General features: G+C 39.2%; 1 protein-coding gene across 1 annotated transcript in view; it reads left to right on the top strand.

Moving 5' to 3' along the window:
- ccdc175 (coiled-coil domain containing 175) overlaps positions 1 to 24,413 on the top strand; it is a 52,440-nt gene that overhangs the window by 9,781 nt on the left and 18,246 nt on the right. The window contains exons 6-11 of the mRNA XM_039741483.1: positions 1,767 to 1,889; positions 4,125 to 4,234; positions 4,352 to 4,433; positions 18,030 to 18,166; positions 19,035 to 19,145; positions 23,593 to 23,664. Coding sequence (XP_039597417.1) covers positions 1,767 to 1,889; positions 4,125 to 4,234; positions 4,352 to 4,433; positions 18,030 to 18,166; positions 19,035 to 19,145; positions 23,593 to 23,664 — 635 coding nt within the window. The remainder of the gene's footprint in view (positions 1 to 1,766; positions 1,890 to 4,124; positions 4,235 to 4,351; positions 4,434 to 18,029; positions 18,167 to 19,034; positions 19,146 to 23,592; positions 23,665 to 24,413) is intronic.

Below are 24,413 nucleotides of genomic sequence, written 5' to 3'. Positions count from 1 at the left end.
AGGACGTTACCTTACCATTAAGCCAGCGACCACATACAGCACCATCATATATGTCAAAGCTACTTTGTCTTGAAATAAATGAATCACATGGCTGACCCAGGCCACTGAGTAATAATGTTTTGTCAGTCTCACCTTGGCATCACAGATAACTTGTGCTTTAATGGAATGTCACTGCTTACTAACTAACTAAAGCAGCTTCATTCTCACTAGGTACTTGTATTGCAAATTGACTTTTTATGATGGGAAACCATGTTATGTTTTATGTATGTACACCCACACAATACGAAAACTGGATGTAACGCCTTGCCAGTCAGTTAATGGCCTCCAGCACACCAGGCATGATGGAGTGAAGCTTGGCTGAGATATTCCTGACCTGTCAGCCAGTTCCCTCAGAAATGAAAACAGGTAGTCAATATAAACTGACAAATAACCAAAAAAGTTCTTTAGTGCAAATACGCAGTAACAGCCTCTTAAAACGGCAACTAAAATACAGTCTGGTCATCATAGTGAACACTTTTGAGGTGTGATATGTTTGTCAAGTCAACACACATTATAATAATGGCTTAGTGATATGAATTATTATACATGTGAGTCACCATTTAGTTAGTTTGGCTACATTTTTCTAGTTTGATCAAGGGTGTCGTCATTTCCCAGTTTCTCTGAAATGCTGCATATGCCTAGTTCAGAGTTGCCGTGAATATATACCTGTTCCCCCATCAAGTTTTCTTTTATAAATTCCAAGGTTTGGGTGGGAAGTTGTGTGTGTACATTTCAAACCTCTTTTTGTGCTTTACAAATGTGCATACATCTTAACATGGTGTAGAGCAGGATATGTCAGGTTTTTCTAAATTATGACTTCACTGTGGATCTAAGTCGATAATCTTTCTACACTAGTGCTTCTAAAAATGAAAGTATGGAGGATATCACAAATGTAGAGTTCCACATGTTTGTGTCTGCATATTGCAGTTTATCTTACTTTAGTTGCACATTCTTTGTTATGGACGACAAACATGGTCTGGCATCCCAAACAGGATTGAACAACGATCCTTACCCGACTGGGAGGCCAGTACAATGGAGGACTTGGGGAGATCAGCACTGCTAAATATTTTCTCCCCCAATGCGCTAGGTGGCAGCCACCTTAGGATTCCCCCATGGGTGCCCGCAGAGCATGCTGGTACTTGTAGTCCCGTGAGACAGCTCTGTTGGGTTCTGTGGTGATGCCCAGGGGAGTTGATGGGATTCCTAATCCCTACTTTGTAGAACCTCTGATTGACCCAGAAGTACTTCCATTGGGCTATGCTCTCCCAGATCCAAGATAAAGAGACCACTTAACCTCACCTAGGGGAATAAAATTCGGGTGAAAGAGTACAAAACTCGCCTGGAAGGAGTGGAGGTGAAGAAAGAAAGAAAGAAAGAAAGAAAGAAAGAAAGAAAGAAATAATTGTGATTGGTTTATGACACTTTTGAAGCCTTTCTGCACATTATTCTGTGTTAATTAACCTTTTATTTTTACCAGAATTTGTGTATGTGAGGTTGTGTTTGGGATTTTGGGTGCGCAACACCCCCTGGTGGGCACAATTGGTAAATGTGGACAGTCATTAGAATCTGTCAATTGGAAATTTTCTGTTAAGGAAGATCTTAAATAACAGAATAAGCACTGTTATGATTAACACTCATATTTTAAATTCAGGATGCTGTCACTTTTTTTTCTGTTTGAATAATGCAAAGAGAGCATAGTCATCTTTTTACTTGTGTATTTAAAACAGATAGGTGAATTTCAAATTAAACTGCAGCATCAGAATGAAGAAAAAGCAAAGCTCAAAAAAAGAATGGATGACATGACTTCAGAACTATGTGATATCGAGGACCAAATAAGTGATCAGCAAAAGGTGAGGCTAAAACACTTACAGATTCATTGAAATGTGTGTTTGCCATTGACATCTGCTTGTTTCAGAGGAACTAGAGTACTCCAGAACATAGTCCGCTTACTGTATTTACTAATGTGTCCTCCATTTTGGATATCATTTCTATATCTCACATTTTAATCAGTGTGAGTGTAGGTACTGTATGTGTGTGATTGGCCTCCTGATCTGCCAAGTGGCCAGTGCTACTAGGATAGGCTTCATCTCTTTCATGACCCTGAGATAGATGAAGCAGTTTTAAAAGTGTGCTGTTATGTTATACCAATTCTGCATATGGATTGTATTTTTGATTCTAGTGAAATGTATATCTAGAATACAGGTAATTGTCAACTTACAACCTATGTGTCTTATGACCATTTGACTTACGACTGCTACCAAGTCTCACAAGCGAACAACAGTTTTTGCCACGCTAGTTCCGTTATCCGTGACTCATTCATCTCAATCTCAGTTTATTACCTGCTGCAGTTTTGACTACGTTCAGTTACATTTCTCCTACAATTACAGGAAAAAAAGCAATTGATCTCAACACAAGAATGAAGGTGATCAAGCAGTGTAACGGTAGAAAGAAAGTGAATGTGATCGTATGTGAGTTTAAGTCATCCCACTGTAATTGGTGTTCGCCGAACGCACCGTACTGCTGTGCTCTGGCTTTGAATCCAGGTAACCTCCGAAGCTTCGGTGTTGTGACTCACAATGTGCCGCTTTGTGCAAACTACCATGAAAGGGTATGATGCAACCACGCTGAACTCCTTTCTCTGTTAATGTTTACTGTTAATAGGTGAAATGCTAAAAAAAAAAATATATGAGTGCTCAAACTCTGCCGGTACAATTCCTAATCACCCAGTTAAGACAATGAACACTGGGTGAGGCTCACATTGATGATGTAACATAACTTGAAGTTTCGGCACTCATGCGAGCCTACAGTAATAACGAAACAAAATATTAAAATAAAAAATCGGGAGTGGTCTCCCCTCGACTTTCTCGTATACTCAGATTGGGGAATGGATATTTGAGGAGTAAACCGCAAGTCAATCATTATATTTTTATATTATGTACATTAAAAAACCATCAACAACAAATCAAATCAAATTAATAATACCGTATATTGAACAATTATTATAAAAGTAAATTTGAATAAATCGGGCTCTGCAGCTGCATGAATAAAAGGTAGAGTACCGCTTCCAGTTAGCGGAAAAATCTCAAAAGTTGATAGAAATCTACATTTTATACCTAATACTTGTATGCAAAATTTGGTTGACCAAAGTTAAAGCGTACTCAAGTAATCGTGTTTACATACACAAACACAGACAAACCCACAGGCATAATTCCAAAAATGGTATTTTCAGACTCAGGGAGGTCTAAAACGTCAAGATTCATCAAAATATTCACATCAAATTTCTGGATAATTACAATAGTTTCCCTATACGAGAGAGTAAAAACAATTTACACAAAAAGAAAATATAGAAAATCTACACAATGTGCTAAGAATGATGATAAAAAAAGACAGAAACAATAGGACTTAAGGGACTTACTAAGCAGTAATATACATACCGTCAGGTCTGTATACATATACCGGTCTGTCTTACGTCCAGATCGATTTACGACTGGTCTGTTGGAACCCAAACATGGTCGCAAGTCAATGACTACCTGTATTTCTTTCTGTAAGTAAATATTTAAAGATGCCTGTGCAATGCATTTATGAAATAGTTCTAAGATCTGACTTAGTTTTCAGCTTACGTCTAACTACGGTAATCCAAAAATATAGTTTTGCTGACAAATTTAATGTCCTCTGTCAGATCAATATGACTGAAGTGAAAGAAATATTATTGCAGTACCAGTAATGGGAATGTGGGTCAAATCATCCAGAATATGCTTGCATGTTTTATCAGATCCAGCTGAATTTTTACAAATTAACAGTGAATCGTGTAGTTGAGTACACCAAAGGAAATAAATGAGAAGTGCATGTAGACCAGAAGTCAGGAAGCATTGCTTTATGCAAAGAGTTGTGAGAATCTGGAACAAACTACTGAGACATGGAGTTGAAGCAGAAACCTTCATAACCTTTAACAAGAATCTGGATGAGATATTGTGACAACTTAGCTATTGGTAAAACAAATAAGCATGATGGGCTCAATGGTCTCTCGTTGGTCAAATTTCTTATGTACTATATTTTTATCATTATTTTTTTCCCCTTTCTTTCAGTGTGTTAAAATTTTAGAAAAATCAATTTCCTTATTAAAATCTTCTCGCAGCAACCAAAATGAAGAACTAAGCAATGCTCAGAGGAAGATGCAAGATCTGTTAAAACAAAAGTAGGTTTGATTTTCTAAAAATATCAAATATATATTAAATATGCATTTACTATGTATATATAATTTAGTACATTGCAAGAGAATAATAAAAATCTTAAAAATGCTGTGTCTGAACAGAGTACACCTTACAAATGAAATCGCTTCAATGACTGAAAAGTTTAAAAAAGAAGCACAGAACCTCAGAGACAAAAACTTAAAGGTAACACACAAAACTTTTTTTTCCCCTCTTTTCTTTTTTTTATGTTTTTTTTTATTATGGCTGAAGGCTGGATTATCTATGAGTTGCTGGGGATTATTTCAAATAGCTTTAAAAGGAACTTGCACAATTTAGTTACCGATATTCTCTACATCTGCTGTAATGTGGTGATGATATTTGAACTGCTGCAGAGGGGATCCTGGACTGGCCGCCACTACATCCACCAGTCTTTCAGTTAACGAGTCAGTGATTTATATAGCAACATGAAAATTCACATTACAAAGCAAACAAGAGCATATTACAAAGTAACATGATACGATACGATACAATATCATTGAATTCATGATCAGTTACGAGGGAGTGAACTTTGAAGAGCCTACACAGGTAAAACTGAGCTGACAGAAGCAGACTTACTTTATGAGGTGACCGTACGGTAGAATCGGGCAGGCTCAGTGCAATTGGTAAAAAAGAATGAAATCAACAGAATGTAGCAGTGCCCTCCGTAATGTTTGGGACAAAGACGCACTTTTTCTTGATTTTCTCCTCTTCCCCACAGTTTAAAATTACAAATCAAATAATTCAGGCATGGTTAAAGTGCACATTGCAGACTTTCATGTAAGGGGATTTGTATACATTTCCGTCTCACCATGTAGAAACAACAACACTTTTACTATATGGTCTCCCCCCATTTCAGGGCACCATAATGTTTGGGACAATTGGCATCACATGGGTTTGTGATTCCTCAGTTGTGCTTCATAAGATACCTCAGCTTGCTTCTATTCTTTGGAGTCTGTAGTTGCCATGGTTCAGCATGAGGACAAAAGCTGTGCCAATGGAAAGTCAAAGAAGCCATTATGTGCCTCAGAAACAAGTAGGAAACCAATCAAGACTTTTGTAAAACCTTATGGTTAGCGAAATCAACTGTCTGAATAACATTAAGGACAGAATGCACTATTGAGCTCAGTAATCGTAAATGGAGTGGTAGGCCAAGGAAGACCTCCACTGCTGATGACAGAAGAATCCTCACTATGTTCAAGAAAAAGCCCCAAACCTCTGTCTGATCAGATCAGAAACAGTCCTCAGAGACAACTATCCACAGAAGACTTCATGAACAAAATACAGAGGTCACACTGCAAGATGTAAACCACTAGCCACAAAAACAGGATGGCCAGATTACAGTCTGTGAGAAAGTCCTTAAAAGAGCCTACAGAATTCGGGAAAAAGGGTCTTGTGGTCAGACAAGACAAAGATGAACCTGCATCAGAGTGACGGCAAGAACAAAGTGTAGAGACAAAAAGGAATTACCCAAGATCCAAAGCACACCACCTCATCGGTTAAACATGGCGGTGGGTGTGTTACAGGTTGGACATGTAAGGATGCTACATGCCTTGTCACACTTCTCTTCATTGATGATGGAACTGCTGACAGGTGTATGGAAACAACTTATCTGCTCAGGTTCAAGTAAATGCCTCCTACAACAAGGTCATTTGTTCAAACATACTGCTAAACCAACATAGGAGTCTGTCAAAAATAAAAAAATGGAAACATCTCGAATGGCCAAGCCAGGCACTCCATTTAAATCCAATTGAGCAAGCTTTCCATATACTGAAGGGAAAACATAAGGGGACATGCCCCTGAAACAAGCCAGAGCTGAAGATGGCTTCATTAGAGGTTTGGTAGAGCACCACCAGAGTGGATCCTCAGCATCTGGTGATGTCTATGAATCACAAACTACAAGCAGTCATTTAATGCAAGGGATGTACGACAGAGTACTGAATACAGTATGACTGCTTTAATAGATCTGCCATTGCCAAAAATTATGGTGCCTTGAAATGGTGGGAGTGTGTAGAAAAAGTGTCATCTCTACATGGTCTGACCATAATTTATGCAAATCCCCCTGAATGAAAGTCTGCAATGTGCATTTTTATCCCATCTAATTGTTTAGTTTATAATTTTAAACTGTGGAACAGAGGGGGAAATCAACCAAAAATGTCTCTTTGTCCCAAACATTATGGAGTGCACTGTAGCTAAAGGAAAAACCAAGTCATCTGTACGTTTTCCTTCTCTATAACAAAAGACATAAGAAAAAAAAACATTTCTCTCTTTTTATAAACTGAAGATTAATTGTTCAGCTTTCTCTAATCAGTGTTTCCAAGATGATTTTTAAATATTAAAATCAACTTTTCAGAGTATATTTGCAGAAAACTGCAAAATGACATTTCAGTCCAACATCAAATAAAAATTAAATATCTTAATTATCACAGCTCTGAAATCTTCCATTATAATAATGTTCTTACCATCTTGTGAAGAAATAAAGAAATCTGTTAGTTCCTGACACATGACTCCAATGTGTAGTTTGAGTGCTGGGAATTGTAGTTCCCCTAGGATGTACAGTATTTAATGTTGTGTTCACATGCTAATCACACAGATAGTAAATGTGACTTTCAGAGTCAGAAATTTCACATGAATGCCCTACAAACTCAAGGCTACAAGTCAGAGACAATTCGGCGAAAACAAAGGTATCCTAATTCTCCAAGTTGTAATGCTGACCTTTCACCTTTAGTCCATTGTATAAAATAAAAAATATAACCTGGTCAGCCAGAAATACCATTTTTGTGTTCTAATTGCATTTGGAGCAAAGTGGTAAATATTTAATACATTAGTATGGCCTCTTAGTCATGCACTTCATTTCTATAAAAGTATAAGGTTTATCTTTAATTGCCTTTTTTAACAGACCAAGTAACAAATCAACAGCCACCATGCATTTCTCCAAACCAAAAATTTAAATAACCACAGTGATGTGGAAAAGTGAAACATCGCAACTTTGACTTCACATATAACATAACATATGGATGCAGCATAAGACTGTGCAGCGAAAGTGTATATAATATGGTATTTTTTTGACTAGTCTATTCAGTGTAGTAGATACACTATTTTTGGCTTTGCCACAGATAATCTCCAGTACCAATATGTACGTTTAAATGACAGTTTGGTACAATTGTGTCGTGAGGAAATTCAGGAATTTCAGGAATGGGCAAAAGCAGAGTATCTGCTCTACACTAGTGAATTCTAAATCTGTCATTGAGTTTTCACTTTGCCATAGAGCAGAGCAAAACACAAGCAGTGTTCTTCAAAGGTTTCAAGTTCAAGCTGATTGTCATGCGTAGAGGATTATGCATAATGTATAGAACGGAAGTAAAAACAAATGAAGGTAACCAGGAGAAGGAACAACTTAAACCAAATTTCAGCAATCAAGGTCCATCCTGTCTTTCATCAAACCTGAAGGAAGAAAACAAAATTGTAGTCGTCAACCATAAATCTTAAGTCTAATAATCAAAAAGATGATTTGAAACATACAACAACATTTATTTTATATAGCACATTTTCATACAAACAGTAGCTCAAAGTGCTTTACATATTAAAGAATAGAAAAATGAAAGACATAATTATAAAACAAAATAAATCAACATTAACATCGAATAAGAGTAAGGTTCAATGGCCAGGGGGGACAGAAAAACAAAAAAACTCCAGACGGCTGGAGAAAAATAAAATCTGTAGGGATTCCAGGCCATGAGACCGCCCAGTCCCCTCTGGGCATTCTACCTAACATAAATGAAACAGTCCTCTTTGAATTTAGGATTCTCACGGAAGGGCTTGATGATGATGATGGTCACGTAGACTTTTTCCTTTTAATCCGTCCATCATTGTTGGAGCATCATGAAGCTTTGAGTAGGTGGAGGTGGCGCAGGCCACCACCACAAAGAAACCGGAAAAAGAAACAGAAAAGAGAGTAGGGGTCAGTACCGATTTTAGAGCCACCATGAATAGTTATTATGATGAATTGAACATACAGAGTATCAGGATTAAGTTAAATTACGATTAAAATGAAGTTATAAAAAGGCCATGTTAAATTAATGTGTTTTCAGCAGTGTTTTAAAGTGCTCTACTGTATCAGCCTGGCGAATTCCTATTGGCAGGCTATTCCAGATTTTAGGTGCATAACAGCAGAAGGCCGCCTCACCACTTCTTTTAAGTTTTGTTCTTGGAATTCTAAGGAGACACTCATTTGAGGATCTGAGGTTACAATTTGGAATATAAGGTGTCAGACATTCCGATATATAAGATGGGGCGAGATTATTTAAGGCTTTATAAACCATAAGCAGAATTTTAAAGTCAATTCTGAATGACACAGGTAACCAGTGTAGTGACGCTAAGACTGGTGTGATGTGTTCTGATTTTCTTTTCCTAGTTAGGATTCTAGCAGCTGCATTCTGCACTAGTTGCAAACGATTTATATCTTTTGGGTAGTCCAGAGAGGAGTGCATTACAGTAATCTAGTCGACTGAAAACAAACGCGTGAACTAATTTCTCAGCATCTTTCAGTGATATAAGAGGTCTAACTTTACTTACTGTATGTTTCTTAAGTGAAAAAATGCTGTCCTAATGATCTGATTAATATGTGATTTAAAATTCAGATTACAGTCAACAATCACCCCTAAGCTTTTTACCTCCGTCTTGACTTTTAATCCTAATGTATCCAGTTTATTTCTAATAGCCTCATTGTATCCATTATTGCTGATCACTAAAATTTCAGCTTTCTCTTTATTTAACTTGAGAAAATTACTATTCATCCATTCTGAGATACTAGTCAGACATTCTGTTAGTGAATCAATAGAATCGGGGTCATCAGGTGCTATTGATAAGTACAGCTGTGTGTCATCAGCATAGCTGTGGTAGCTCACGTTGTGCCCTGAGATAATCTGACCTAACGGAAGCATGTAGATTGAGAATAACAGCGGACCCAGGATTGAGCCTTGTGGAACACCATATTGGATATCATGTGTCTTCGAGTTGTAATTCCCACAACTAACAAAATATTTTCTCCCTGTCAGGTAGGATTCAAACCAATTTAAGACACTGCCAGAGAGGCCCACCCATTGACTAAGGCGATTTCTAAGAATGTTGTGATCAATGGTGTCAAATGCAGCACTCAGATCTAAGAGGATGAGAACAGATAAATGGCCTCTGTCTGCATTTACCCGCAAGTCATTTACTACTTTAACGAGTGCAGTTTCTGTGCTGTGATTTGTTCTAAAACCCGACTGAAATTTATCAAGAATAGCATGTTTATTTAGGTGGTCATTTAACTGCATAATGACTGCCTTCTCCAGAACTTTACTTAAGAAAGGCAGGTTAGAGATGGGTCTAAAATTTTCAAGAGCTGAGGGGTCGAGATTATGTTTCTTAAGTAGGGGTTTAATTACAGCAGTCTTAAGACAGTCTGGGAAGACCCCAGTATCTAGTGACATAAACCATTCATTTGCAAGAAGTCTTTCCTTCTTTTTATGAAGATGAATCTGAGGCGCTTGCTTTTAAAGTGTTATGCTAACGACATCATACTGCACTGCTTCTGGGTCCGCGTTCCCCAGCAAACAGTTGCTGCATCCTGGCAATGGAGCTTCAAGATGGTGACATCCAGGAACAAAAAAAAAAATAGGCCCAGAAAAGATCTCGCTTAATTTGAGTTCCAAGCAAAATTTAAATGACAGAACTGGATTTAGTGACCCACAAACTTATAATGGGAAGTAAGCATTGACAGAAAGGGCTCAGAAACACATGAACAAAATGATTACACCAACACTGATTGTCTAAAATTTCTACAATGCAGAACTGCACCAGAATTAACCATTTCAGTTTTCACTTTTACTTTCTTTTCTTCTTCCTGATTTGACACTTCATAATCAGATATTACCTTTTTAATTCAGAGATGGAATTACCTTGTAAAAAAATCTTCTTTTGGTGGTGTAAATTTTGATGTCCTTGACTGGAGTCTTTACTGCTCTTTATTTTGCCTCTGAAGCTCACATTACATATTAATGAAGACTAGACCATCTCATCTTCATTTGCATAAGCACAGTCCTTTACCCGTGAATATTTACCTTATATGGGCAGGCACTCAATTACGTGGGAGGCGTGATGATGCGTGACGCAACTCCAACTCACACGGCTACCGAGCTGCAGGCTATGGCCGTATATATGGTCGAAAGTAGGTTCCAGTTATGGCCGTTACGTGTAGAATTTCGAAATGAAACCTGCCTAACTTTTGTAAGTAAGCTGTAAGGAATGAGCCTGCCAAATTTCAGCTTTCCAACTTCAGTCAATGAGTGAGTGAGTGAGTGAATCAGTCAGTCAGTTAGTGAGGGCTTTGCCTTTTATTAGTATAGATTCTTCCAATTTTTTTCAGTACACATTTAACTATTGCTGTACTAAAGAATTGCTGAAATTAATATGCTCACGTACATTAACTGTTGACATCTTCTTTATCCAAATCAGGATTTATTGTGACTGTAGCCTATCCCAACATTGGGTGTAGAGCAGTAGCCAGCTCTGAGCAAGATGTCAGTCAATGACACTCTCTCACACTCCACCTACGCTGGTTTTAAGTCACATCATCACAGTTTTAAGATGAAACAGGGTTCTCCCCTTGATACAGAATTTTGTTAAATATGGGGAACAGGACCAGGATTCAGACCAAGACTGCTGAAGCTGGTGCTATAACCTTTTTTTTTTTAATTTTATATGATGTGTTTTTCCATTTCAAACATAAAGGCTATTTTGTACGTATTCTCTGAGGATGGTTTTGCAGCTTAAGCCTGCAGACATGAAATTCACAGCCTATCAATTTCTTCCGCCTTCAAAAGACTGTTTCTGAGCGCACATTCATTTTTTGACAATCTCATGTGAACGTTCTGCACAAACAGCCCATTTGTTCATTTTACCAGTGATGGTATCATTTTGCTTATCCAGGTCCAGCTGAGCTAGGCCACAGTCTTAAAATCCATGGCATCACTCCATGGTGATTTCTGAAGTCATGTTCCTCTCTCATTATTGTGATGTTTCATTTAATATGTCAATGGAGGTTTGATTTTTATTCTGACTTTTTGCCCCTCAATTTGCATCTGGAAACCTTTAGTCAATTTCTTTTACCTCTACATTGCTGTATAAATAATAAAACCTCCATGTCAAAGCAAATTTCCTTGTTGCGGCATTTGCAGCTCTTATAAATGTTCATCGTCTGTCCAGAATTAGACTGAATTTTATTTTTGTTACTTGAAGCCCACTTTATGCACAAATCTATGTGACACAAATGGATTCCAGCACAGTTAATCTGAAAATGAATGGTTAGAGGGCAAGCGATCAGATGTGAGTTGTGGAAAATAGAGTGGTGTCTTTTGGGTGCAAATAAATAATCCAGGAATAATCTAAAAAAACAAAAACACCAACAGTGTACAGGTAAAACCTTTACATCCTTTCATTTCCTCTCTTTGTCCTAGTCAGGACAGCAGGAGACTTCACTGTTTGAACTCATGACATCCCTGACCCATCACACAGATCCAAACTGCACTGCTAATAGCTTCCTTGGTTCCCGGGGTGCTTTACCCTCTGGGTATTCTGAAGACCAAACCCTAGCTCTCTCACACCCTCTTGTCAGCTGTGCAGCTCAACCAATGAGAGTTCAGCCAACGCACAGAGCATTCACGCACTCGGTCTGGCACTTTAATAGGTGGTCAGCCAAACCAATGCTTCCCTTTCCTTTATCCTGCTATCTCTCCCACCAGTGTTCACTTTCACTCAGTTTCCTTCTTTCCAGAATGGAACACAACACTTTTTCAGCGCTAACTTGCTACTTTTCATACCTGATTCAACTCCAGCTGGTGCCAGCTGCTTACCACATCTGCCGCTTCTCCAGCAATCTAATTAAGCTGGTTTATGCCTCCACGTGTGGACCTTGCACGGGTATGGGCTAAAAGATAAGTTGTAATAACAATCAAGTTAAATCATTAAATAAATAAAGCAATCGATACACCCCCCTAAGTCATTTTCCCACCACCCACAACCTGACATTGCCTGTGAGGTCATTTCCTTTAGCATGCGAAAGATTTGTGTGTCATGGTAACTGGTGATTCTAAATTAGCCCATTGTGAGTGTGAGCATGGTATGTGAGTGGACCGTGCGTGGAATGGCAAGTCATCCATTGTTAGTCCCCACCTTGTGGCCAGTGTTGCATTGATAGCTGGCAGCTTCCTGCAACTCTGAATTGGATGAGGAGCTTTCAAAAAGGAGAATTAGCGAGTATACGGAATGTTTTTCTTATGTTTGCGGTTAGATAAAGTCTGCACATTTTGTCAGATACCTAATAGCAATTCAGTTGTTCACTCATGCATAGAAATGTAAGTAGTCAGACACATAAACTAATTCATTCTGTCTGTCAGTATGCCTTGTGAATGCATGTAGAGTGGCTGTACAATCCAGTAATCATGTAATATGGATTCATTTGCACATAACTGCAGCGTTCATTAGGATATTTGCTGCATAGACTAGAGCTAATGACACCATCATGTATGATGTTTTCCAAAGTGGCTGTTTTAAAAGGTAATGGCTATCAATATCCCTTCACTACTTCCTTTTTTTACAATTTCAGATTGTTTTGTACCAAGAGCTTTTATTGACCCAATATGAACTTTCAAAATGCTCATCAAAGACAAGCTGACCTTTTGCCTAACTGGGGGGATTTGAAACTCCTTAGAAGTGCTGTACTTCACATATGAGGGAAATGGTCACTGGGAGTGGGAGTGGTTCATGAGTAGCTTTTTAGACCACATAAAAGCATGAAGAAAAAAAAAAATAGAAAACTTCAATTTGAGTGTTTTTATATACCACACGTACACAGTCGATCCTCACTTAGCACATTTGGCAACAGTGTAAGTGAAATTAAAATCCTATAGGCATTATGCCAGAGGCGGAAAAAATAAAATGATCTGGAGAAAAAATGTAGTCAATAAACAAAGCAAGAGATGAAACTGTGAAAATCAATGGGATCGATACAGACAAACCAACAGCACTATGCAAAATCTGTAGTCGAAAATACAGATGAAGCATTCAAAACCAGAGAGATATTTTTAGAAAGCAAAATCGTTCTTGAAGGTTTGTGTTATCAGCAAACTCAGTTGAGGTGACAATGTTAATTGTTGACCTTTTAACCCATTGTGTTTTAACATTAAGGGCAGACCCCCCCCTACAAACTGGGAGAAACATTCTAACAACGAGAACACAAAATGGCATTAGAAATGATAAAAGCTAAATTAACAAACTCTATATACTTGAATTGGGCACATTAACACCATCGATTGAATCGTTAACCTTCAAAACCCCAATTGGGTACAACAAATATATAAAAATAAACAAACAAGCCCACAATAATGGAGCTCTGATTATGATGATAAGAGCAGGCCATTCAAAAAGGTAGTTCTTGTCATTTTTAAAACCATCAAAACCTTTCATTGGGTTGGCTGTGTGACGTTTGTGCTTACCGGAAGGGGCAGGGATCGCTCTTTAAAGTATTTCTTAAATGTACGAGAGTCTTTGTATTAATATCTTATTATTTTATGCGGAAAGGAACTACTGTACAGTATATAGACTACTGGTCAAAGGTTTTAGAGCACCTCTTTTTTTCCCAGTTTGTATTGAAATTTAAGCAGTTCAAGTCCAATAATTATTTTGAAATGGCAAAATGTTAAGCAGTAAACAACCACAGGTTAAAAAAGTGTTTAGGCTACCAAAAACTTACAAGTAATTTAATTACAAATTATAATTCAGGCAAACAAGTAGTGAGTTTAACAACTTGCAGCATTTCTACAGCAATGGAAGTTAATTTAGCCTTGAAAGCTGAGACAAGCAATTGCTAAAGATGTCCCAACCTTTTCCGATTACTTCCAAACCCTTTGTCTGTATAAAAACACTGAGTTGCTACACCTTCTGAAGCATTATTTAGACAACATTTCACCCTGTATTGCTATCAAAATGGCAAAAAATGACAATTAATGAAAGGAAGACTGACAGAGCATTATAACCCTTAAAAATGAAGGTCTTTCCTTTAAAAGAATTGCAAAGAAAGCCTCAAGGTGTCAGTGAGTACAGTTTCCTACACCATCAACAACAACTTGGAAACTAATGGAAACTCCCACAGCAACAGATCTGGCAGACCCAAAGCCACAGCAGAATCAGAAGACAAGCCTCTGAGAGACAGCAGCTAGGTGTCTCACAGATTTCATATTGGGTATAGGTCTGAATCTGCATAGGCCAGTCCAGAAGTTTAATTTTGCTAATTTCTGCCACTGTGATGTGATCTTGCTTTTGTAATTTTATCAGTGCCTTGCTGCATGACTCAACTATAAAACTATAGTTTCAGATCACAGATGGGTTACTGGGCTTTTGCTTATGATTTATGATACAAAATTGAATGGCTCCTTTAATTACAGTAAATTATCCAGGTCCTGAGGAAGCAAAGCATCTCCACAATATTACACCACCACAACCATGCTGTGTTTGCTTTCCGCCAGACATAATGGGACACATGTTATCCAAAAATTTCCAATGAAGCCCATTTTATCCAGTGATTGTGAGGTCATGGACACTGACCATTGTTAAGGCAAGATAGACATGCAGTGTGATTAATGTTTTTAGGCTGTTATGTTCTTGGAGTAATTTTGGCAGGCCAACCTCTCCTGGGAAAAATCCCTTCCTTTCCCACTGTAATTTGGTGGAGTTCCAAAGCCTTAGAGATGGCTTTCCAGAATCATTTATATCAACAGCGTCTGTTTGTGTTCTTCTTGGTAAGGGTTGGGTTAATATTGAGGATGGAGCAGAGGGGTTTTGGTGTGGTGATTTAAGCTGTTTCTGTATTGGCTGGGTTCTTCTTGCCTGGGGACTGAAGTAAAAAAAGTTATAATGGGGAGTGGCACACATATTCTTCCCATAGTTTTGTTAACTCCAGACCCCAAAAAAGACAAAAAAAGACAAGCCCTACACATTCGTGGGACAGCACATAATACCTTATTATGGTTGTAATGCAAGATGATCAACATCTCTAATCAAAACAGAGGCATTTGAATGCATACAGAAGGGAAAACATCTGGGTGACTGTCACAATAAATACTCTAAATCAGGGGTGCCCAACTCCACTCCAGCGTCAAAGCAGTACTGCTGTTCCTGTGTGGCTTCCCTTTACATTTACATACACGTCCCTGACACATCTTTATCAAATACACTGAAATTAACCACATACCGTTTTTTAGTTGAAGGCATCTGATTGTAATCAACTTGTAAAAATATAATGATGCACAGAATGGCCAAACTGTTCCAAATACCATAGCTCCTTTAGCATTGTTACTCTCAGTGCACCACTCAGAGTATTTTAACCCACTATATCTGAGTATGGAATTACAACTATGCATCAGCTGATCGGAAAGCTCTACGAAAGATTGTGTCAAGAGTGGAGATAATTATCGGAATACAGCTTCTAGCACACGCTGCCTCAGCCATGCGTACAGTCTATTTGAACAACTCCCATACAGCAAACGCTTCAGAACCTTTCCTGTATGGACCTCGCAGTTCAGAAACAGTTTCATCCCAAGAGATATAAACGCACTCAATCTGTCCATCAAGTGCTCCCAGTAGGACTGTTTGTATTTATAAGTAAGACAATAAGTACTTCACTGTAAACTTGCACTACAGTTGTAATATTGCACAACTTGAGCCATGCTTTCATATTGTATATTTTTCATTGTTTTTATCGTATTATTATTATTACTGATATTTTCATAATTTTATAGGAAAATAATTTTATGGAGGATTTGAATATTGAATCCCATTGTAGCATACAATAAAGCAATGCAATAAAGGAATTCAATTCAATTCAATAGAAGAGAGTGCATATTTACAGATGATGATGACTGGCTTCAAAGTTGATTTAGATTTCCAGCCACTATCTTCTTGGAGCTCTTGATACCATTTTTAAGATGAAATTCAGTAAAGTATGTATATTACATTATACAGATACAATTTAACTTCATTTAAATAATGTATACTGTTAATAATTAAACATGTGGATATGGTAGACAGTGGTAGTGATGAGCTGGCACCCCATCCAGGGATTGTTCCTGCCTTGCTCTGTACGCTTGCTGGAACTGGTATGACCCTGGATGGATAGATGGATGGAATAATTAAACATTTACTACAAAGATATTTCAATGTTCCTTAAAAGCTTTGAAGAATCGGCATTCTAAGCTTAGAGATGGTTTTACATTTATTAAAGAACTTATTGTGTGGCAATTGGTCACTTGGAGAAAGAAAATGAAGTACAGGAATTGAGTGTTAGTACGTTTGAAAGAGACAGTACTGCTGCAATAAATTATTTTGAGGGTCACACATGGAGCAGTAAGCATCTTGCAGGAGGCAGGAACAATCTTTGAATTGGTCACCAGCTTGTCGCTACCACTGGGCCACTGTGGCCCCATGTTTAATACATGCTTTAATTCCTGTCATCATGAAAATGATATCAAGTATACATCTTAGTATTTAATTTGTTCAGAAAGCTGTAATATCACGAATGTAATGGATTCTGTCTCCTGTCAGTGTAAGAGAAAGCCTGTTTAAGAACCACGAAGTAATTCACATACTTAGAGTACACAGAAGAACACATACAAAACAAAGCATTTAACGTGCTACTTTATTTATGATGAGATTTGAGAAACTAGTAAATGAAACAATTTTAAGATGAAGTTTATGACATTGTACTTTAATGACAAAATAAACTACGTGATTAAAGTGGAAATTTCAACATTAAAGTTGACATTTTGAGCTTTCTTTCCACCGTGTCCCTATTTGTTTTTCTTTTTTTGTACCCTAATAAGCTTCCAAATGACACTCAGACGGTAGGCAACACTTGCCTTTTGACGGCAACTTTGATATCTGACCACTTCTTTTTTATTTTGAGCACCGTGTGACTTTCTGAGCTTGAACTTTTGGTCAACTTCTTTTGTTGTTTAAACCAACTAATAGTACGTTTTTTCTTGACTCCACTTGGCATTCGCTGAAATTCTTCTTTTTTCCCCGTGCTGTTGCCATTGTCTTTACACAGAACGCTGAGCTTAAGGGAATATTTATATTGATTTGCATATTCAAAGAGGCAAAATTGTGTGAGGAGTCTGAGAGGGGCAGCAGGCGCATGCACAGGCATAACATTTCACACAGACCGGGATTTATGTAGTGGAAGTACGTGGAAGTTTGCTTATGCAGTTTTCTGCATCTGATTTTTTTTTGTGCGTACGCACAGTTTGACTTTTGTCCGTATGCTATGTTTTACTGTGAATTCTATGCACGCCGTTAGCATGAGGCCCCAGGTCTCACCCTAGCAGCTTTAGCTGTGAACATATCAAAATAATATCTAAATAAATCTATAGATCTGCAGGATAATGATAAGAAAACCGTTGGCAGTTATTAGAAGCAAGAAATTACTTGCTGTGAGAAAAACATTTCTGTATTTTTGGCTAAAGGTTTAAGATGGCAATTATTACTGACACTAAATAGCATATATAGTTCTCTATATGACATTTAAATTACTAATAATGATGTGCTTGTTTAATGTAATAAAATAAAGACAGTTTTTTAAAGCTTTACACTGTTATTCTCTACAACCCTAAATTGGATTTAGTGGTATGAGAATGTTATGTTATGTACTGTATGTCGTATTATGTGCAGGCTGAAAGAGACATTAAAGAAGCTGAGGAAAAGAATCTTGAATATCAACAATCCATGGCAAAACTAAGTGACATCTATGAAGACAGAAGAGAAAAAGAAAACAATTTGTCAAAGATACACTTGGATATAAGTAACCAGTAATACATTTCTTTCTTTTCATTTCCCGCTAAATAAAAAAAATCCTGAAGTGTTGACTTAAGAAGGCTGAACTTTTAATGCATGTACTGTAAAAGCAATGGCTAACTGTAACATTTTTAAGTAAATGGATTTTCTTTATTTTTTTCACTCTTGCGGCCTTCCTACAGTTTCTGTAGAAGTTTATTCCAAGGCAGAGTGGTGGCTCTGAGGCTAGGGGATTTGCACTGGTAATCGGAAGGTTGCCGGTTCGAATCCCATAAGCGTTATGTAGGCCCTCCAACCTTCAGGGAAAAACCTGGGCGTTAGTGGCAGAATTGGCACTCCAGCCACCATAAAAACCCTCACACTGGTTCCATTCCATCTGAACCTGTGTGGTGCTGAGGTGCTGGGATCCTGAGTTGGTTTGTCATGTGGTTGGTGTGGCAATGCACTGTATCAGTAAGTGCTCCTAACCTCTTATTCCTACCAATCAAAAAAAAAAAGAAATTTGTACCAATGACATGGCGGTGTGTGTGTAAGCTCTACCTCAATAGCTGTCACCAGGTGATTGATACTGGCAGCAGCAGGCAATATCTCTGCAATGCAGCACTATAATTATTAAGAAATAATGAAATAATTATTTTGAAATAACATGGACATTTTGTGAAATAATGCAATAAATATTGTGAAATAACATAACACTTTTGTAAAATAACTCGATAAAGTTTTTGAGCAGTAGAAATAAGCTTCCATAAGTTTCTCTTCTAAAGATTCTGATTTATTTAATTAAACACAACATTTTTATGCCCCATTACTTTTACAAAGAGTAAAACTTTCAATCTAAAAGTCTTTACAATCTTTTCATGATTTCATTTTGTCTTATCTTAGGCTTGAAATGTCTAGACGCTGCAGAGAAGAAAATATGGAAAACATTGCCAAGCTTAAGATGGACACCAAAGCATTACAGAATGAAATTGCAGAACTAACTGAAAACAGACTGTAAGTTATTTTCTTGTTGTAATCAATTTCCTTATTGATCTAAATCTAACATGATGCCTGAAGTGCTTTTGTTTGTTCAGGGAACAATATCCATCGGTCATTTCTTTAACCTGACACTGACCTCAGGATCTTGAGGTAGGGTCTCCCTTGGAAACACTGGGCACAAGCTGGAAACCTGTAAAGGGTTCAGTCATTAATACAAGGTCAATTAGAAATCAACAATAATGTGACGTGAAAGTCTTTAGGAGGTGCCAAGAAAACTTAGTAGCGTTCAAACTCTGGAACATTTGAAATTAGAATCGTTCGAAGTACGACACACTACTGTATACATAATAAACCTACATTCTGATGTGCTACATAACACAACAATACCATTCTTAGACCCTCTTTATCCAGGTCTGGGTCACAGGGAGCTCAAGCCTACCCTGAACATACTGGGCACAAAGCAGGAAGCAACACTGGACAGGGCATCAGACACACATGCACAACATACACATACATAGCTAATTTGGAGTCACCAGTTAACTTAACCAGCATGTTTTTGAGGATGAAGGTGTAAATCTGAGGTATGGGGAGTAGAAGCCACACATTCATGGCATGAACTTCTGAACATTATAATGTAATACCAACTATATACAGTACAGTATATTTATTTGCTTTGTAACAGTAGGAGGTGCTATTGCTCCCTTGAACCCTCAGGTACCATGCCAAACACCAGGTAAAAGTCCAATTATTATTGTTTTTATTATAATAACATTAGAACAATCTAGACGAGAACAGGCCGTTCAGCCCAACAAAGCTCGCCAGTCCTATCCACTTGTATCCTCCAAGAAAACATCAAGTCGAGTTTTGAAAGTCCCTAACGTCTTACTGTCTACCACACTACTTGGTAGCTTATTCCAAGTGTCTATCGTTCTTTGTGTAAAGAAAAACTTCCTAATGTTTGTGCGAAATTTACCCTTAACAAGTTTCCAACTGTGTCCCCGTGTTCTTGATGAACTCATTTTAAAATACAAGTCTCGATCCACTGTACTAATTCCTTTCATACTTTTAAACACTTCAATCAAGTCACCTCTTAATCTTCTTTTGCTTAAACTGTAAAGGCTCGGCTCTTTTAATCTTTCCTCATAATTCAACCCCTGTAGACCTGGAATCAGCCTAGTCGCTCTTCTCTGGACCTTTTCTAGTGCTGTTATGTCCTTTTTGTAGCCTGGAGACCAAAACTGCACACAGTACTCAAGATGAGGCCTCACCAGTGCATTATAAAGGTTGAGCATAACCTCCTTGGACTTGTACTCCACAGATCGTGCTATATAACCTAACATTCTGTTAGCCTTCTTAATGGCTTCTGAACACTGTTGGGAAGTTGATAGCTTGGAGTCCACTATGACTCCTAAATCCTTCTCATAAGGTGTACTCTCGATTTTCCGACCGCCCATTGTGTATTCAAACCTAATATTTTTACTTCCTATGTGTAATACTTTACATTTACTGACATTAAATTTCATTTGCCACAAATCTGCCCAAGCCTATATGCTATCCAAGTCCTTCTGTAATGATATAACGGATTCCAAATTATCTGCTAATCCACCTATCTTGGTATCATCTGCAAACTTAACCAGCTTGTTACTTATATTCCTATCCAAATCATTTATATATATTAAAAATAGCAGCGGCCCTAGCACTGACCCCTGTGGAACACCACTCTTAACATCGGCCAGTTCTGATGAGGTTCCTCGCACCATCACCCTCTGCTTCCTGTGTTTCAGCCAATTCTGCACCCATCTAAAAACATCACCCTGAACTCCCACTTCTTTTAACTTGATGCCCAACCTCTCATGTGGCACCTTATCAAATGCTTTCTGAAAGTCCAGATAAATAATATCATAAGCTCCACTTTGATCGTATCCTTTTGTTGCCTCCTCACTCCTTGGAGTGTACCAAGCACTCTCCACTCCACTATATTCATAAAAACAATCAAATCAATAATCAATACACAATCCTCCTCTCCCAGACGCATTGCCACCCTTCCACCCAGCTCAGCTCACTCGTCTGGGGTTTCTCATAGTGTTTTATAGTCCATGACCCTAAAGTACTCCTGAACCCCTGTCCATGTGACTTTTTAGCACTTCTGGGTCGGATAAAACTCTCCTTCTTCCTCCCGGAAGCACGTCATTTTCTCTATCGCTGTGACTAAGACGTACTTCCAGGTTATAGTGCACATGCAAGTCCTTGAGCCTCCCTGCAGCGTCCTCTGGTGGTCCCCACGGTATCCAGCAGGGTTGGGAATAGAAACTCCATAGAGTACGAGAGCCCTTTTGCTGTCTGCATGGCCTTTGATCTTAAGCTAATCGGAGGCGGCGTCTTCAACACCTCATCACTCTGGGAGACAGCACTTTTCAGTTGTTCCGGTTCGATCGGCGCTTCCCCTCCCCTTCTGTCATCACACCACATTCCTTTGTAGGGCTCGCAGTGATTTGGCACCCGCTACTTATTAATCGCGGGCCCGGATTACACTGCGTCCCTATTTGCTGTACGATACCGGTCACACTCACCTATACCACCGCATCAATCATGACGGGAGACTCCCGACCAAATCGCTATAGGTAGTCCTGTACCCTTTTCAGCAGCGCTTCGGCCGTCACTCCCAGCTCCTCCACCTGTTTCTTCATGTCCGCCAAAACCTGGAAGAAACTGTGTACGGGCTCGAGCAACTTCTTGAGATCCCGCAGTCCCACAATGTCATTTAATTTGGCCGGAGGCAGGCTGGAACCGTTACTTGCCTTACCTTCCGGCCGGGAGCCAATGAGCACGTCCGCTCCTGGCACGTGCTCGGCTGGGTTGCGTGCAGGCTCTTGGGATTTGGAGTTTTTAGAGGGTCAAGTGGCCGCTACCGGCCAACTGTGATCCGTCTTTTCTACTTTGACGGCGGACCGTTCAGTCACATCCTGCTCCTCTTGACCTTTATTTACAATTGCCACTGCCTATCTCGCCTCCCCCTTCCCCTTCAGAGAGCTTGGTTCCGTCGGGGAAACATTAATCTCACCAATGGACCGATGTTGACCTTCTCCTTCCCGGAATCCCTCAGGCGCGATCACGTGTCCCGTTTCGGGGAATAGGCAGGTCTCTTCATGGTCAGGTGACACCGTGTTTTGCTTTCGGTTTACCCAGCCTGCCCCAGGATAGTCCATGTGATTGTTTTCGTCGAATTTGCATCTCCCCTGAAGACTCCTAGAATGGCTCAACTCCTCGCTATCGCGGCCATCTTGCCCGGATATGAGGTAGGTGTCCGACTCACCGTCTGAATTCTGCAGACACAGGCCTCTGAAAAATAAGTAAAGAAAGTTCCCGGCGCCTCGGGCGTCTTTCCGGCACATACCTCCGAACTTAGACGCCGTATTCCCAGTTCATACAGGTCTGACATTCAACAGCCCACCCGCTGCCGTACCGCTCGGCTTTCTCGCCATCAATCAGCGTTCTGTCTTCCTCACTTTCCGTCAGGTATGTCCACATGCTCGCGGCATCATTTAGGGTCTGTTTCTTTTGAGTATTCTTTGTGCCAGGTTTTTTCCCCATCGCGGACCGAAGTATAGCAAGGCTCACTATCGCAGCGCTGTCTGTAGAGTGTGTCGTTTCTATCTCCGGGTGCTTTGACGCTACCTTCTTAGGGTTCTCTGTACACAAAATTGTTTTAAATTTAGGTTCTCTGCCAACCGACAGCCAGGGAATCCTGCCGACTACGCCAGTGTAACAGTAGGAGGCATTATCGCTCCCTTTAACCCTCAGGTACTACGCCACACACCAGGTAAAAGTCCAATTATTATTGTTTTTATTATAATAACGTGCACCAAGCACTCTCCACTCCACTATATTCATAAACACAATCAAATCAATAATCAATACACAATCCTTCTCTCCCAGACGCGTTGCCACCCTTCCACCCAGCTCAGCTCACTTGTCTGGGGTTTCTCATTGTCTTTTATAGTCCATGACCCGGAAGTACTCCTGAACCCCTGTCCACGTGACTTCTTAACACTTCTGGGTCGGATAAAACTCTCCTTCTTCATCCCAGAAGCATGTCATTTCCTCTGTCGCTGTGACTAAGACGTACTTCCGGGTTATAGTGCACATGCAAGTCCTTGAGCCTCCCTGCAGCGTCCTCTGGTTGGCCCCACTATATCCAGCAGGGTTATTCTATGGGAATAGAAACTCCATTGTCCAGGATTCCCTGCTAGTCTTTGGGGCACTTCCATGCTACAGGGAGGGCTCCATTTGGCGGCCTGGGGGTATTGGCCGGGATGAACAGCCGGCCATCTCTCACAGCTTATTTATTTCATTAGTTTTAAAGGTTTTACCTTTACATTAAAAAGTGTGGATTCAACTTGTCTGATGTAGCACTAAACGTTTACAGTATTTTTAAGTCTGTTGTAATATTTCTTCTTTTTAGGGTGAACATTGAAAAGCATAAACGTAATCTTGAAGAACTTAATGAGCAACTAAGGACTGAAAGACAAGCAAGGTAAGCAGTGATATTCTGAAAAGGCACAGTTATTCCAATTTCAGCCATTTTGTTTTCTTACATAGTTTTTTTTTTCTAGTTTGTTCCAAAAATGTTTCTGTTTGATTGTACCTACTTGTTGTATATATGAATGAACATCCATCCCTCCATTTATTGAAACTTCACCTCCTTCTCTCTCATGCAAGTCTGTGACCCACACTTCACAATATATGTATATGTACCTCTCTATTATAAAAAAAAATTTTGTGGGATGGGAGACCATGGGGACGAGACGTGATCTTCTCGGAAGACACTTAAAAGACCCGCGAAATGAAAGAGATTGGCCATGGAGCATCTCAGGGGGACCTTAAACATGAGACTCAGTGCCAAGAGATTGCAATTTGACATGCTGCGAGAGCCACTTTAACATCATGCGAGACAAGGCAGTGAGACATTTAAAACTAGTTCACGGACATCTAAGCTAGCAGTTGTTGGAATGCTTTTGGCAGGCATACATCATGTGCTCCCAGCTCTTAAAACAGCGACAAGCAGAATATACCAGCAGCAGCAGGAAACCAGCAGATGATCTGACTGCTTCTCCTTAGTGTGCATTCATACCCCAAAACCCCCCTCCCCCAAACCCCAATTTACAAGGCGAAAGGCAGAGATGCGAAGTGACAAAAGGACAGCTGCTGTACAGGCCACGAATGGTATGTGCATTCTTGCTCCGATGTAGAAGGGAGCTGAGTTTACCTCTGTTATAGCGCGTC

Source organism: Polypterus senegalus, chromosome 18, assembly GCF_016835505.1.
Source record: "Polypterus senegalus isolate Bchr_013 chromosome 18, ASM1683550v1, whole genome shotgun sequence".
In the NCBI taxonomy this organism is placed as follows: Eukaryota; Metazoa; Chordata; class Cladistia; order Polypteriformes; family Polypteridae; genus Polypterus; species Polypterus senegalus.
Note: the sequence above shows the minus strand (reverse complement) of the source record. Positions and strands in the feature narration are given on the sequence as shown.